Source organism: Loxodonta africana, chromosome 22 (genome assembly GCF_030014295.1).
Source record: "Loxodonta africana isolate mLoxAfr1 chromosome 22, mLoxAfr1.hap2, whole genome shotgun sequence".
NCBI lineage: Eukaryota > Metazoa > Chordata > Mammalia > Proboscidea > Elephantidae > Loxodonta > Loxodonta africana.
Window position 1 is genome coordinate 30922516 of NC_087363.1, and position 13378 is coordinate 30935893.

At 39.1% G+C, this 13378-nt stretch overlaps 1 protein-coding gene across 9 annotated transcripts in view; it reads left to right on the forward strand.

Moving 5' to 3' along the window:
* Positions 1-13378, forward strand: part of ULK4 (unc-51 like kinase 4) — a 646083-nt gene that overhangs the window by 104898 nt on the left and 527807 nt on the right. For 8 of the 9 annotated variants that reach the window (XR_002785708.2, XM_064274756.1, XM_010589908.3 and 5 more), the window contains exon 19: positions 4924-5007. The exons of the other annotated variant lie outside the window; for it this stretch is intronic. Coding sequence is in view for 7 of the 8 variants with exons in the window: in XM_064274756.1 (XP_064130826.1) it covers positions 4924-5007 (84 nt within the window). In the remaining variant the exon portion in view is untranslated. The remainder of the gene's footprint in view (positions 1-4923; positions 5008-13378) is intronic. 9 annotated transcript variants of the gene reach the window in all.

Sequence of the window (13378 nt, forward strand, 5' to 3'; positions counted from 1 at the left end):
CTAATCTTTCGAGTTGCTTTTGTCAGTTTGATCCCATATAGGTAGTTCTTAAAAGAGCACAGTGCTCAAGGCAGACCTTACTAGTTAAGCTAAACTATTGTTTGGTTCAAAGATGACATCAGGGGATATTTTTAGTTTAAAGACTATCTCAGGGCAATAGTTTCAAGGGTTCATCCACTCTACATGGCTCCAGAGAGTCTAGAGTCCATGAGAACTTGAAATCCTGTATTTTCTCTGTTTTGATCAGGATTCTTCTATGGAACCTTTGATCAAAATGTTCAGTAATGATAGCCGGGTACCATACAGTTCTGGTCTCATGGCAAAGGAGGCAGATGTTCATGGAGGCAGTTAGCCACACTTTTCATATCCTCCGCAAGCTCCTAACTCTTGTCCTTCCTTTGTTGCTCCAGGTGAATAGAGACTAATTGTTGTGCCTTGGATGGCTGCCTGCAAGCTTTTAAGACCCCAGGCACTATGAAGTGAACTAGGAGATAGAACAGAAACACTAAACACATTATTAGGCCAGTTAACTGGGATGTCCCGTGAAACCGTGACCCTAAACTTCCAAACCAAGGAACCAGATTCAGTGAGATGTTTGGTTGTACATAAGCAGTCTCAGCAGCTGGTGTTTTTTGTTGTTATAAATATATCTGTTACACAACTTTTGCCAGTTCAGCTTTTTATAGGTGTCCAGCTTATTGACAGCAAGTATACTAATCATCTGTGTAACCCTACCCTTAATGCTTTTTCTTCATCACTGTTAACCTCCTTTTGTCCCACCCTACTGCCCCTGGTAGCTGCTAATAAACTTTGGTCTCTATGCATTAGCCTTTTTTTGTCTTTTTATGTAAATGAGGTCATATAATATTTGTCCTTTTGTGATTGGCATATTTTGCTCAGCATAATGTCTTAAAGCTCCATCCATACTGTAACATGTATCAAGACTTCATTTCTCCTAGTAGCTGAATAACATTCCATTGTATGTGTGTACCACATTTTGTTTATCTATTCATCTGTTGATGGGAGTTTGGGTTGTTTCTACCTTCTGGCTATTGTGAATTGTGTTGCAGTGAACATTGGTATACAAGTCTCTTTTTGAGTCTCTGCTCTCAAGCCTTTTGGGTGTATACCTAGGAGTGGAATTGCTGGGTCACGTGGTAGTTCGGTTTTTAGTTTTTTTTGAGGAACTGCCGCACTGTTTTCCACATTGGCTGTACCATTTTGCATTCCCAACAATATTGGTAAGGGTTCTAATTTCCCCACATCCTCGCCAAAGTTCATTATTTTGTGTGTGTGTGTGTGCGTGTTTTTTTTTTTTTTAAATCCTAGCCATCCTAGTGGGAGTGAAGTGGCGTCTCATTGTGGTTTTGATTTGCATCTCTCTGATGGCTAATGACACTGAGCATCTTTTCATGTGTTTGGTGGCCATTTGAATGTCCTGTTTGGTGAAATGTCTAATCAAGTCCTTTGCCCATTTTATGATTAGGTTATTTGTGTTTTTGTTGTTAAATTGTCGAAGTTTTATATATATTTTCGTTATTAGATTCTTGTCAGATATGTGATTTTCAAAGATATTCTCCCAGTCGGCAGCTTGTCTTTTCACTTTTTTGGTAAAATCTTTTGATCTATAAAAGTCTTTAATTTTTATGAGGTCTCATTTAGTCTTTTGTCATCGTATTATGTAATCTGTTGTTGAAAGCTGGCCCTGACAGTATGGCTACTGCTTGTTCTTCTAAGAATTTTACGGTTTTAGTTTGCATGTTTAGGTCCTGACCCACCTCTTGTGATAGCAGACCAGTAAAGGAAGTTACATTACTGGACCTACAATACTGGATCTACAAAAATAGCTTTTTGTGCGATACACAGGCTTTTGTGGATTTGTCACTTGAATATAGGTAAACTTTAAAATCTCGGATGAGTGCTGACCTAGTGGGACTTACCTGAAATGGTTTTATATCCTGTGTATCAGAATCATCTATGCAGACTTTAGTCCTGTTGGCTCTCTAGTAAGACCTTAACGTCATACACTTGAAGACAGAAGACCAGACTGTGATCTTACAGAGGATATTATGATGCAACACTATACGTTTAGGCGTTTTTTTCTTTTGTCAAGGATACCTAACACCTTGAGTATAAGTATTCCTATTTTGTCTGGTCCATAATCATCTCTCACCTGAACTGTTGGGAGAAGTCCCCAAAAGTCTCCTTGCTTTGCTCTTGTCTCCATTACAGTCTGTTTTCCAGACATAAGCCAGAATGGGCCTGTTCAAACACACGGGAAACTAGCAGTGTCACTCCTCTGCTCAGAGCCCTCCGGTGCTGCTTCTCTCACTCAGAGTCACAGCCAAGGTCCCTGTAGTTGCGGTTAGGCTCTCGTTGGCTGGTTCGCCAATACCTGTCTGGCCTCATCTTTCACTGCCCTCTTTCTCCTTTCGGCCTCTGTGACCTTCCTCATTTCCTCAGACCCACCATGCCATGCCTCTGCCTCAACACCGTTACTCTAGACTTCCCCTTATTTGCGTTGTCGCCCCGCCCCCCCATGCTTACTTTTATTTTCTGCTCAAATGATCCCTTCAGCGAGGCTTTCCCTGGCTACAGATGAAGCTGCTACATCTGCAGTCTTCCTCTAACCCTGGGTCCTGCTGTGTTTTTCATTATAGCATCCATTGTTGTATTGACTCATGTATTTAGTTTGTTTCTTTTTTATGTCTATCCCACACTAAGCACTATTAACGCAGAAAATTTATCTGTCTTATTCATGGCTGTATGGCCACTGATTAGAAGAGTTCCTGGCACATACTAGATACTTTTTCCACGCATGAATGACTTTTTCTTGGAACTGTACCAAGGCCAGTGGGACAAGGGAAGTGAGCAAGGAGGCAGGGCTGGAGAGCCTGGCAAGGATGTGATCATGAAGGGGGCTCGTTGCCCAAGTCGGATGTCTTGATCTTGGTCCTGAAAGGAAAGGGAAGTCATTAAAGAGTTTTGAGCAGAGTGATGATGTAATGTGATTTTATATGAAAAAGACTGCTTCGTTTAAATGTGGAGAATAGTTTGGAGAATGTGGGAGAGGATTCTGAGAACCTAGATGAGAGTAAGCAAAGTAGGAGCAAAATCAGGAGAGAGAAGTGGGTATTGCAAGAAGGGGGAAGTCAGCAGTGCTGAATGTAGCTTAAGGTCCAAGAAAGAGGACTAAAAGGAGTCTGTTGGATTGAATGACATGAAAGTCACTGATCACGCCACAAGCATTCTTTTACGTGTTTGTTTATTTTACCCGGAGTGAAGGGGACGGAAGTCGGGTTAGAGTGGGTTAGGATTGAGTTGGAGACTAAGGAAACCAAGAAAATCAGTGTAAAGAGAGGTTTGGTTGTTCAAGGGAAAGGAGGAGACATTGTTTTTAAAACGGGAAACACTGCACCTATTCGAGTGGTGGCAGAAAGGATCCAGTAGAGACAGAATTTAGGAGCAGTAGGGGATCATCCATAACCTAATGGCCTAAAGAAGTCAGAACTGGAGTGGGATCCTGAGGCCAAATGGAAGGATTGGAGGGGCCTGTCCTGTTATAACCACCAGGTCGAAGTAGCAGATGGCTTCAGGTGTAGAGAAGTTTGTACTTCCTGTATGATGACTTCCATTATCTCTGTGAAGGAGGAGAGTAGGGGAGGTGGTTGGGAAGAGTCAAGGGTTTGAAAGAATCCTTTTGGAGAGTGAATTAGTCAGAAACATTGTAGGCCTGGACAGAGAGGTTGACATTCCCCTGAGGTTTCTAATCAGCCAGCATAATGGATGCTCTGTGTTCTGTGGCGTCACCTTCTTTAAGAGCCCAGCTGCCTGAGTGCAGGCCTAGAGGAAAGAATCGATCAGTTTCCCAAGGTTGGCGTTTGGCAGCACAAGGATAAGGGGAAGGTCGAAGGGAATAGTACTTGAGGAGTGATAAGATGATGTACCAGGGGTTCTAAGTGGCTGGGAGGGATGACAGGTAATGGACTCGAGAAAAGCAGTCGGAGGACCAGAGTCCAGCAAATGGTAAAGAAAGGTGGTCGAAGTAGTTGAACAAGTGAGCAGGGAGGAAGACTAGTGGCATTTGGAAGTTATTTTGGGTGCTGAATTAGTGATTTCTGATTTGGAGCAGCTCCTGATGGTAAAGATGTCCCAGGGTACGACCATATGTGGGATTTCATGATTAGGGTACAGTTTTAATGGGTCACGATTCTCATCACGGGTAAAACATGCATTTGTGTGCCAATTTGGACAACCTTAATGAAATATTTCCCAAATGAAACCTACTCTTTTCTGTGTTGAAAAGAGTAATTTTTTCCCCCACCTTTCTGTGTGGTACCAGATTTATTTAGTGATTGTATTTGATAGGTTGCAGGAGTATCCTTGTGGCTATTGTATGGATTTGGTTAATCTCGTGTGAGAGAATTACAACTGATGCCATTAAAATCAGCGTACCTGCTAACTGCATTGGCAGGTTTTTATTTAGCACATTGTCTGAGTAGATAACTTACCACCTTTTACTTGTGTATTATTCTGAGATATTACTCAAAGCTGTGTCTTCTGTGCTTTCAGATCATTCTAGACGATGTGATATTTTTAGGTATCTGTATTATCACCTATAGTTATCAATAAAGCAGTTTCTCTGTCCGTCAGATCATGTTGTCATTTCTCAATTATTCTCATCTAGCTTTGGATGAGAGGATCTCAGCATCATGTGTAGCGTAATGAGAAGTAGAAGAAATGCCTGTACTATGTGGTAAAAGACCCACAATCAGGTCATAATAGGCAAGTGGTAAGAAGTAGTACTTTAAAAAGCATATTAAGTTTGGATAGTTTGTAATTTTGAAACTGTGCCTTTTTCTTGAATGGGTTAATATCTTTTGTGCTGTTAGCTTCACCGCCTTTCCTTCCACTTCATTTTAGGAAGAAAAAAAAAAGAACCCTAGAGAATGCTGGGCTGTTCCCTTGGCTGCATACACAGTGCTAATGAGGTGCCTTCGGGAAGGGGTAAGGCTTCTTTGTTGTCCTCTGTAGACACTCTGAGTTGTAATAACCCTTCAGGCACTGTGTGAGGAGCATAGCCTGCAGCACTGCAGAGACTTGTCAACCCAGTATTGCTCCTGAATTTAAATAATCCCAACAAGCCACCGTGAGCAAATGACCTATGCTGGAGCAACTGTAAAAATGAACTCTCATTTAAATGTCTTGCTTTTCTAAGAGATGATCGCAAATATAAGCAACATAATTAGCGTTTCATAAGGCCTTTTGGATTAGGCCCCCTTGCAAGTTGTTGGTAAGTACGCAAGGTGTATGCAGAGATTTTGCCTTTATCAGAGTGAAGCCACCAAGAGCCTCAAAAGCCCTGTGGTTATCTTGTCAGGTTGCCATTTTGAGGTTCTGAAACAGGGAGGCTTCCACTAGTTATCCGTTGATTTTTATATTAAGTTGTATTTATTATAAGATGTGATTTTTCAATTTATTCACCTCATTTCTCATGCGATTGTTCAGGGCTGAAAATCAGCTGCTGGCCAGCCAACCAACTCATATATATGCAACTCTGACATGAAAGTATGCAAAGATATAAGTAAATGACCCAGAAAGTTGGCATTTTTCTGTTTGCTATAGACCATTTGACATTGTCTCACCCAAGGCAAAGCCATAGGCTAAAAACACTCCTTAAGGAATGAAAAAAATATATCAAGATAAACATCTTCCTTTTGAGTTCATTACTTGCTGCATTACATGGTAGTAGAATAATGCTCGAAGTATAGAAAAGCTCTCCAAGGCCTTCCCCTGGTGATCCACAAATGGGGTTTGAACGCTTGCTTGCCTGTAGGTTGAAGAGTCAATTGTCATTATGGGATGTGAATGAAGGAAGTAAATCCTTTTTTATCAGTAATATGATAATTGAGTCATTTTCACTTTGAATTAAAAGACATATCTGGGCCCATCATGCAAGGCCTCAAGCAAGACATACTTGGGGGCACAGAGATGAACCAGGTGAAATTCCTCTTCGCTCACAGCTCTTCCCTGTTGTGAGAGATAAAAACACAGGAAAACTGAAAACTGAAACCTGTGTAAGGTGGAAACCCGTCAGAGAAGGAAAACTCAGATATTTTCTGCTAATAGAGAGGGATAGAAAAGTGGTAAGACTGCACACACCCTGTCAAAGACTGAAAACTTGTGAGACCTGGAAAAACAAGACAGTCCTGTCGAGTTCCGGCTCTCACAGGTTTCATTGTATAGAGTGGAATATGTCAAGTAAATAAGTGTAAAAGAAAAAAAAAAAAGGAACTCAAAAGAGAAAAAAGTCTTCTTGGGATCCCTTTTAACAGTGTAAAAGAAATTTGAAAAAAATTTTAATTTTTATTAAAACTTAAGTTATTGCCTAGTAAAAATCTTGTATCCAGTATCTCCCCCTCCACCCACCACAATGGTTTTCCTTGGGTATGTAGTGTGAACATGGTCGATATCCATGTGCTGTTGTTATTACATAAGCTATGATTGCTAGTAAGTATAAAATAGTGCCATAGTTTTGTGTTTTAGTAATACACTTACTTTCTGTTATCTTGATATGTATAGCAAAATTTGTGTCTTTTTCATGAAGAGGGAGAAAGGCAAGAACAGAATAGTTTATGAACATTTTATACTGTGTATTTGAAAAGCAGGTGAGTGTGTGCTTTGGCAGGTATAAACTAACATAGTCCCTACAAAACAGGTAAATTAGGGGATGATCGTAGTTGGTTATTCCCCTTAAAAAAGGATTTCTGCAGGGTTGCTGTGAGTTGGGATCACCTCGACGGCTTATCCTTAAAAAAAAGAATTTCGATTATAAACCCATTGCCGTCAAGTCAATTCTGACTCATAGTGACCCTATGGGACAGACCTTTTGGTTAGCAGCCGAGTGCTGAACCATTGTAGCACCAGGGCTCCCTTTGAATGTACTGCTAAACATTAAATTGATTTTTTTTTTTTTTAATAATACCGTTTTTTGGTGAGAGTTTACACAGAAGATTAGGTTACCATTTAGCAATTTCTGTACAGATTATTCGGAAATCCTGGTGGTGTAGTAAAGTGCTACGGCTGCTAACCAAAAGGTCGACAGTTTGAATCCACCAGGTGCTCCTTGGAAACTCTATGGGGAAGTTCTACTCTGTCCTGTAGGGTCGCTATGAGTCAGAATTGACTCGATGGCAACGGGGTTTTTTTTTTTTTAAATGCAGATTATTCAGTGACATTGGTTATATTTTTTATAGTGTGTCAACATTTCTTATTAATTCTGTTCTGGCTATTCCGTTTCTAGCAATCTAGTTTCCCTGCCTTCCTTAACTTAAAGAGAATTTTTGCTTTAGGGTAATTGTTGACCATTTGGTCTCATATAAGAGCCCTGGTGATGCAGTGGTTAAGAGCTTGCCTGCTAACCAAAAAGTCAGCAGTTTAAATCCACTAGCTGCTTCTTGGAAACCCTATGGGGCAGTTCTGCTCTGTCCTATAGAGTCATTATGAGTTAGAATTGACTCAGTGGCAACAGGTTTGGGTTTTGTTTTTGCTTTTGGTCTCCTGTAGATGATTTTTTTAAGGGGCACGGTACTGACCGGCTACATTCTTTATGAGCACTTTGTTAATTAGTTAAAAGGTAACTTCAGGGTCTAGTTTCATTCAAGGCTTAAAAGAGTATCTCAGGATGACAGTCTTGGGGAATCCTATAATCTCAACCAGTCCAGTATGTCTAGACCTTTTAAGAATCTGAGTTCTGTTACACATTTTTCTCCCATTCTATTAGGATCGATCTGTTTGGCCCTTAGTCATCTAGTGCTGCTATAACAAACACCAGAAGTGGATGACTTTAACAAAGAGAAGTTTATTCTCTCACAGTCCAGTAGACTAGAAGTCTGAATTCAGGGTGCTGGCTCCAGGGGAAGACTTTCTCTCTGTCAGCCCTGAAGGAAGGTCTTTGTCTTTGCTTGGTCTGGGAGCATCTCAGCGCAGGAACCTCAGGCCCAAAGGATGTGCTCTGCTCCTGACACTGCTTTCTTGGTGGTATGAGGTCCCCCCTCTCTGCCAGCTTCCCTTTCATCTCTTCAGAGATAAAAGGTGGTACAGGCCACACCCCAGGGAAACTCCCTTTACATTGGATCCCAAATGTGACCTGGTAAGGGTGTTACAATCCCACCCTAATCCTCTTTAACATAAAGTTACAATCACAAAATGGAAGACAACCACAGAATACTGGGAATTATGTCTTAACCAAGTTGATATATACTTTGTTCGGGGAACATTATTCAATCCATGACAGCCCTGCTCAGAACAGTTGGTAGTGGCAGCTGGGCACCATCTAGTTCTTCTGGTCTCAGGGTAGATGAGGCTGTGGTTCATGTAGACTGTAAGTCCTGTAGATTAGTTTCTTTTCTGAGTCAATTGAGTGGTTCTTGATGTTGAACGCTCTTTAAATGGAATAACACCATATTCTTTTGAGACCTAATTCTTTTACTTAAAGTTAGGTTGAGGTTGATACATACTGATTGTGTAACTGTAGCTTATTTTTACCACTGTAGGGTCTGACTCGACGGCAACAGGTTTCGTTTTTTGGGTTTATGCTATACTGTTGTTGGACTATGCTCATACGTACATGCTGTGCTGTTGGAATATGCTCACACACACATGCATATGTACACATATACATACTTTAGAGTCACTGTAAGTTGGAATTGACTCAATGGCAGTGGGTTTGGTTTGGGTTTTTATGCGTATGTATATATGTGTCTTAGACTGCGTTCTCTAGAGAAGCAAAACCAGTGAAGTGTGTGTATGTGTATATATATATCTATATGTGTGTGTATATGCATATATGTATGTACAGTGAGAGATTTACAGCAAGGAAATGGCTCACACGGTTGTAGAGGCTGGAAAGTCCCAAGTCCATGGATCTGACTCATGTAGCTTCAGGGGCTCATGAACCTAAGACTGGCAGGTCAGTTGGCAGGCCTCTGGCTCACAGGCTGCAGAGACCAATGAATTCCAAGATCGTTGGGTAAGACAGCAGGTCACTGACTCACAGGCTGTGGAGGCTGACAAATCCCAAAATCAGCAGGTAAGCTGCTAGCTAAAGTTCCAAGAGCTGAAAGTCAGGTGATAAGCCACATGCAGAATCCCGAGTGAGCAAAAGACAGTGAGCTTTGCCAGAAAGTCTGCATATATTGGATGCATGCCATACATGCAAGGAAACTCCCTTTAAATTGACTGGCTGCTTATAGCAGATCTCATCATGGAGAGGATTACATTATATCAGATCTCATTGTGGAGGAGATTATCATTACATAGCTGCCAAACTACATCATAACAGCCAAACCACGGTGAATCATGGCCCAGTCAAGTTGACACACAACTTTAACCATCACAGTATGCATTTGGGCTTTTTTACATATATGTATATATGTATTGGGCTTTCCATTTTCTTGACAGTGTTGATAAGAACTTCTTAATTTTTCTTACAATTTTTAAAATTTAATGATAAACACATGCCAAAACTTACAATAATTCATCAGTTTCTGGGTGTACAGTTCAGTGACATTGATTACATTCAAGTTGTGCAGCCATTCTTGCTAAAGAAAGTCTTAATTTTCATGTAGCTATGTATGTATGTATGTATGTAAGTATATGAATGTTTGGATTGTTACTTGATTATTTTTGCCATCAAATTAGTTATATCAGTTTATAGTCCCACCAGAAGAGTATGGAGCTACTGACTACCCAATAGCTTTTTGAACATTTGATATAATCAGAGTTTAAATTTTTGTCAATATGATGGACATTAAATGATTTCTCCTTGTAGTTTCAATTTGCATTTCTCTGGTAACTAGTGAGGATGACCATTTTTTTTCTATTTATATGTGTATTTTTGGGTTTCTGCCTTTGTGAAGTGCTTGTCAGGTCTTAACTCTGTATCTTCTGTTGCTTTGTAGAAATTCTGCATCTATTATAAAAATGTTTCAAACATTAAGGGAAGAAAATCTTTATATTCATCACCTAGATCTAACAGTTGTTAAGTTTGCCCTGTTTGCTTCGTTGTAATTTATGTGTGTATTTATTATTCGTTCATTTTCTGAACTGTTTGAAAAAATTGCAGATGTAATGGCGTTCCACCTGTAGGAATTCCGTATGTATTCTGGAGAGTATTCTTGCGTTGTTTATGTGTGCTGTAGATACCTTCTAATGTGTGGTTGAACTTTTCATTTTCTTCACAGTGTTTGTTGATAAGGAGTCCTTACCCTGAATGTAGCTAAATTTATCAGTCTTTTCCTTTGATTTGTGCTCTCTGTGTCTATAAGAAGTGCTTCCCTCTTCCAACATCAAGATAGCCTATGACATTTTCTTAAAGTTTTATTGTTTTTCCTTTTCCTATTTAGAGCTTTAATTTATTTGCAGTTGTTTTTTTGCGTGTAGTACTATGTTTGGGTCCAATTTTATTTTTTAACATAAGTATAATCAGTTATCCCAGTATCATTAAATGAGAAGTCCATCTTCTCTCCACTGCTTTTCAGTGTCACCTCTGTCATGTCAATGTACGTGGGTTTCTTTTTGGTCTTCATTTGGTTCTATTGATTTATTTATCTACGTGCTACACTATCTAAATTAACAGTTTAAAAAACATATTTTTTAATATCTGGGGAGTCTTGCCCTGCTAATGTAATTTTTCCAATAGTTCTTAGCTATTTTTAAGCTATTATTTGTAAAAAGCAAAATTTTAGAATCAGTTTTTTGAGTTCATCTGTTGGTATGCATCTATTAATAAATTTGAGAATTAGTTTATTCGTAGAAAACAGACGGCATATTAAATGAAATGACTAATAACAGAAGTTTAACACATTTGTTATTTTATAAGAAACTGGAAAAAGTATGACAGCCCTGATTGAAGTTTTTTTGGCTTCTTGATGTTTCAGCTAATGTGTTTATTAAGTCAGCTATCTCAGATAAATTTTTACTTCATATGGTATAATTACCCATTTCTTTTGCAGCTAACATTTATGAAGCATATTAGACAGGGTTCAGGAAAGCCAAAAATGAATAAGACAGTGACCCTATTTTTAGTTATTGGGATAGAAAAATGTTTTGTGGGCCACTCTACATACCCTGGTTTTTTTATTGTTGTTTTATAACTTCATTTGTTTTCCTGTGAGTTACTAAGACATTTAAGGCTATGAATTTTCCTATTTAGTGTTAGCTTTTATATCTCATTAGTGATGACATGTAATATTCCCGTTATTGTTATAAATATTACCTAATTCTAGTTATAAGTTTTTCCTTGGTCCAGGGTTATTTATGAGATAATTTAAACTTTTTTGAAGTGGGTGAAATTTTATTACCTCCCCCTCCCCAGTTGAAATAACAGTTTCATTGCCTTATAATCAAAAATTGGCCTGTCCTATAGCTCTTGTTTTGAAATATATTGAGATGTGCCTAACTTACTGCCATTTTGCAGGGAGGGGAATTAAAATCAGTAATATGCTTTGTTGAACATGGTCCATTGATTGTGGTTTTTATCCTTTTTCCTTCTCTCTCTAATTTCCACATTGGAAAGAAAGCAGAGAAATACCTCTATGAAATAGAAAATTTTATAAATCTTTAAAATACCAAATTTTACCACTTCCTTTTAATTTAATATGTAGGTGTTCTCTTAGAAGTCAATCTTAGTTTTAAACTAAAAAATATTTTTTGTTATCATGCATAGAAAATAAGCTTCACCATGGGATATTTTATAAGCACTGAGTTGGAATCAACTTAATGGCAATTTTTTTTTTTTTTTGGTATGAATAAAAGTTTTTTAGTCACATAAGTGGGGGCACACTAGTTTAAACAGGGTTCAATAGTTTTTTATAGTACTTTTTGGAGCCTTTAATTATGAATTTAAAACCCACTGCTGTTGAGTTACATACTGGCCCTATAGGACAGAGTAGAACTGCCCCTTTGGGTTTCTAGGAACAGCTGGTGGATTTGAACTGCTGACCTTTCGGTTAGCGGCTGTGCTCTTAACCACTGTGCCACCAGGCCTCCAATTAATACAGGGGATATTGTGTGCAACATTTTAAAAGTTATGTGGCCACAGGTCTCCCCTGGTCTCATGGCATGCCGTGAGGTGCACTTTGGGAGAGGTTGCTGTAGTCTTATAGTGAGATTGTAACTAGTGTGTTAAATTAATTTTCAGTAGGTTTTCTCTTTACAAGGGCACCTAAGAAATTATGATTTCTTTTTCTAAGCGGACCAACTTGTTTTATGAATATAGTTTTTGTAACTTTCACCATCGTGGTAGAGATGTGAATCAGGCGTTTCGTCCCTGTTATAGTTGCAAATGCTTAGCTGGAAAGAGGGGAAGCATTTACAGAGAGACTTAATAGTGGAACACTCAAAAATATAGGAAGATCTGGTATAATTATTAAAAAAAAAAAAAAAAAAAAGAACGTGGCCGTATAGAAGAAAGGTGTCTCTGATGACATTGAATCATAGTGTCAGAACTGGTGCTGGCATTTCGGAGTCCTTGAGCTGGCAGTCAGAGGATGCAGATTTTAGTCCCAGATATACCACTTATTAGTGGTTTGATATTGGCCAGGCTCCGCGGGCCCTACTTACTGATGTTTCCTCTAAAATGAGGGGCCTGTGCTCAGTGATCTTCCATGTGAGGTTCCTGACTGGGACCTCTTCTGAGTCTGATGAATGTCCCATCCGTTTCTTTGCCCTTCATGTTTATACCCAATAGCAAAGAGCAACTCTCCGCTTGGGATCATTGCTGTGTTGGTCTCTGGAGTATTTGGCGTTGAACTTACTTACATGACACACGTTCTCTTTGCGTGTGGAATAAGGAGGCCGATACAGTTTCTCACTGTGGTATTCTTCTACCCTCCCTCCTGCCCCCGCCCCCCACTGGTAGGTAGCAGCCTATTCTCCAACCCGTGCAGAAGTTGGAAATAGTTCCTAGGGAATTTCTGCATGTTTAGAGGAGAAGATTAATTTATACGTTTGTACCTAATCAACCACTGCTTTTTTTTAATAGGCTACATGATAGTCTGTATAATTATGGGTGTTGAGCTGATGCCTGGCATATGCTGTATTTAAAAACGTGAGATTCAAAAAAGAAACTGTTGGCTTTATTATTCATTTCTGAACAATAGCTTATTAGGTAATTTTGATATCACAATTCCTTTAAGAGGAAATTTAATTTTCATGTTTAATTAGAGCTCTTTGTCTTTTTGAGAAAACCAGTGGTAAATTGCTTATGTGTTTAATTGGAGGAGACTGGTGTTGAATTAAAAAGCACCAGAGATGTTAGCCATTATATGTATTTATCTTTAAAATGTTTCCGACATGAGTTACCTAAAACAAGGAG